The 3074-nt window shown below is 35.3% G+C and overlaps 1 protein-coding gene across 1 annotated transcript; it reads left to right on the top strand.

The window, feature by feature from the left end:
* The first annotated feature begins 468 nt into the window (after positions 1 to 468).
* On the top strand, positions 469 to 2530 carry LOC145039535 (2-alkenal reductase (NADP(+)-dependent)-like). Its single transcript, XM_078987575.1, has 5 exons — positions 469 to 780; positions 965 to 1142; positions 1232 to 1398; positions 1706 to 1788; positions 1848 to 2530. Exons 1-5 carry the CDS (start codon positions 469 to 471, stop codon positions 2224 to 2226), a joined length of 1119 nt encoding a protein of 372 aa, XP_078843701.1. The 3' UTR covers positions 2227 to 2530.
* Positions 2531 to 3074: the final 544 nt, after the last annotated feature.

The following is a 3074-nucleotide window of genomic DNA, read 5'->3' as shown; positions in this document are numbered from 1 at the left end:
TTTCCGCAAACGAAACTATCTTTTAAAATCGTTTGGTTGATAGACATAATTATCCGTAAAATAATCGTGTACTAGATGTCAACGCCCATTTTCACGATCTTTGTTCAACACCGCACGTCTCGCCATTAGTAGAGCTAGCTCTGGAGGTATCATGTGCGTAACATATTTATACATCATACCCACGAACATATCATCTTCATCGATATCATGATTGTATGGATGGAACGGATCAAAATATTTCATTTTATAAATAAATAGAGTATTAAGCTAAAATGAAATTTTTGAAATTCAAAAAGATGGAGATTATTGAAAGAGTTTGTTGGAAAAATGATGAAGATACATTTTTTGAGTTTTTGAAATTGAAAAAATGATGGAGATTATTGGTAGGCCACGTCAGAATAACGACACTTGCTGTTGCCCACTCCGAACCGTCTTAGAAAAACCTTGGTGTTAACTTAAGGGGCATTTATGTCGTTTACCCAAAATCATATATCACCATATAAAAACATCAAACATCGCTGCTCATATAGAACTGAAGAACACTCTAGCAAGCAAATGGAAGCAGTGAGAAATCTACAGGTAATCTTGAAGGATTACGTTAATGGCTTCCCCAAGGAATCAGACATGCTCCTTAAAACTTCCTCCATCACCCCTTTCAAGCTCCCACAAGGTTCCAATGCCGTCCTCGTCAAGAACCTTTATCTCTCATGTGATCCTTACATGCGTGGCCGGATGAGCAAAAACCAAGGAAGTTACGTCGATTCCTTCACTCCTGGTTCGGTTAGTAACTCAATCTTATAATCACTATTCAGAAGTAATTATACTCTAATTGTCGAGGAAGGAGGAGAATTTTTCTTATAACTCTAATCTCCGCCATTTTTAGGGGAGTTAGGTTGATCTTCTTCAATTCTAGAGGCAAACAGTTTGTTCTTCGTGTTTTCATATACCCATTACAATCTTGCAGCCAATAGTTGGATATGGAGTATCAAAAGTGGTGGATTCTGGACATTCAAACTTCAAGAAAGATGACTTAACTTGGGGAGGAACTGGATGGGAGGAATACAGCTTTATCCCTAATCCTGATACTCTGTTCAAGATTCAAGATACTGACGTCCCACTTTCTTATTATACAGGAATCCTTGGTATGTTTACAAGTTAAAGTGTTTTTTTACTGAGAATTACACCATATTATTAAGATTTAAGAGTAGCCCAATTTCATATTCTCCTCTAGGTATGCCTGGTATGACTGCTTATATTGGTTTCCATGAGATATGTGCTCCGAAGAAAGGAGAGTATGTCTTTGTTTCAGCAGCTTCGGGGGCAGTCGGTCAGCTTGTCGGGCAGTTTGCAAAGCTGACCGGATGTTATGTAGTGGGAAGCGCCGGAACAAAAGAAAAGGTCCAAGCTTTTATCTTTTAGATTAGTTTAAGAAAAGGTTTTGCTATTTTGGTCTTTATTTGAGTTTTTCTTTTTTAACGTTTTTGGTAAGGTTCATAGTACAATGATCATATTTTTGGATCAAAATGATAAAAACCAGCTATACTTAGCTATCAATAATAGTTATTTTATTTAGAATGTGGACAAAAACGTTACAAAAAACTTCAAAGAAGACCAAAATGTCAAGAAAAAACTGTTTAGGATCAAAATTACAAAAATCAGTTATGCCCAGGGACCAAAAGTATAATTTACTCGTTTTGATCTACAGGTTGAGCTTCTAAAGAATAAATTTGGATTTGACGAGGCCTTTAACTACAAGGAAGAACACGATTTAAATGCAGCTTTAAAGAGGTAAGACTCTAACATATATAAAGACGGATAAGACTGTATTTAGCTGATAACTTTGTCAGGTACTTTCCACAAGGAATTGATATTTATTTTGAGAATGTGGGTGGAAAGATGTTGGAGGCAGTGCTTTTAAATATGAGATTAAATGGACGAATTTCAGTTTGTGGGATGATTTCACAATACAATTTGGAGGAAGGAGAAGGGGTGAAGAACTTGTTTTGTTTGATAAATCAACGTATTCGTATGCAAGGGTTTATAGCGGTTGATCATTATCATCTTTATTCAAAGTATGTCGAAATGGTCATACCTTTAATTAAAGAAGGGAAGATATGTTATGTGGAAGATATTGCAGAGGGGCTTGAGAGTGCTCCGGCGGCTTTGGTGGGGCTGTTTTCCGGCAAAAATGTTGGGAAACAAGTCGTGGTGGTGGCTCGTGAATGAGTTGGTTTGTTTTAGCTTTGGCTGAGCAATAAATGCTTGCAAATAAAAGAAAGTTGGCGTGTTTGCTAATAAAAGAAAGTTAGCGTGTTTGCTATAGGTTTATAGCCTATATATGGATTTGGATTCTATATTATCTTTAAAAACATTAAAAATGAAAGAAAGTTGGCATGTTTGCTATAGATAGCATATGTCTTAAATGTTTATGGACGCCTATATATACATGTTTGCTATAGGTTTATAGCATACGTCTTAAATGTTTATGGACGCCTATATATTTTATTAAAAGATTTGGAAAGTTATGTTATTTGTAAGCTTTGTAATATACATAATATCTTATTAAGCACTAATTTTAGTGTTAATATATATCATATTATTTATAAATAACAAAAGGGTAATAATCAAATAACAATCACAATCTTTTATCGGGTGTTGGAGCTGCGTCAAACAACTTGACGATTGTTATGGCTAAACATGCCTTTAAAAAGGGATTTTGCCGGCGATAGTAAAATTTTTGGTGTAATTTTAAAAAATAGACACAAAAAACGTTTATACAGCTATAGACATGGATTTTGTGGAGGTGAACTCCACGAGTTTCGCACAATAAATATAAGTTCCGAGGACTCGATGTGACAAAAAAAATTATGAAGAACTATTTCACAGAGCTATCTTCGAGGAATGCGATCTCATTCCTCGGAGGTAGCTCTGCGGAATGGTTCTTCAGAGTTGTTTTTTCCCCACATCTAGAGATTAAGTCGATTCTGGAATGCATGTCTATATGTGGAAAGAAGTTTTATTATGACTAAATTTTGGAAAACAATCCCAAAATTTGCATATTTGGGTCATAATAC

Source organism: Lactuca saligna, chromosome 1 (assembly GCF_052625555.1).
Source record: "Lactuca saligna cultivar CGN05327 chromosome 1, ASM5262555v1, whole genome shotgun sequence".
NCBI classification, from domain to species: Eukaryota; Viridiplantae; Streptophyta; class Magnoliopsida; order Asterales; family Asteraceae; genus Lactuca; species Lactuca saligna.
The sequence above is the reverse complement of the archived record's forward strand: the minus strand, read 5'-3'. Positions and strand labels throughout refer to the sequence as shown.

What these genes read in the sequence shown, in the direction of transcription:
- LOC145039535 (XM_078987575.1), top strand. Translation starts at nt 469, where the DNA reads ATGTCGTTTACCCAAAATCATATATCACCATATAAAAACATCAAACAT. An exon ending in ATTCCTTCACTCCTGGTTCG is followed by an intron (nt 781 to 964) that starts GTTAGTAACTCA and finishes ACAATCTTGCAG; the next exon opens with CCAATAGTTGGATATGGAGT. An exon ending in GCGCCGGAACAAAAGAAAAG is followed by an intron (nt 1,399 to 1,705) that starts GTCCAAGCTTTT and finishes TTTGATCTACAG; the next exon opens with GTTGAGCTTCTAAAGAATAA.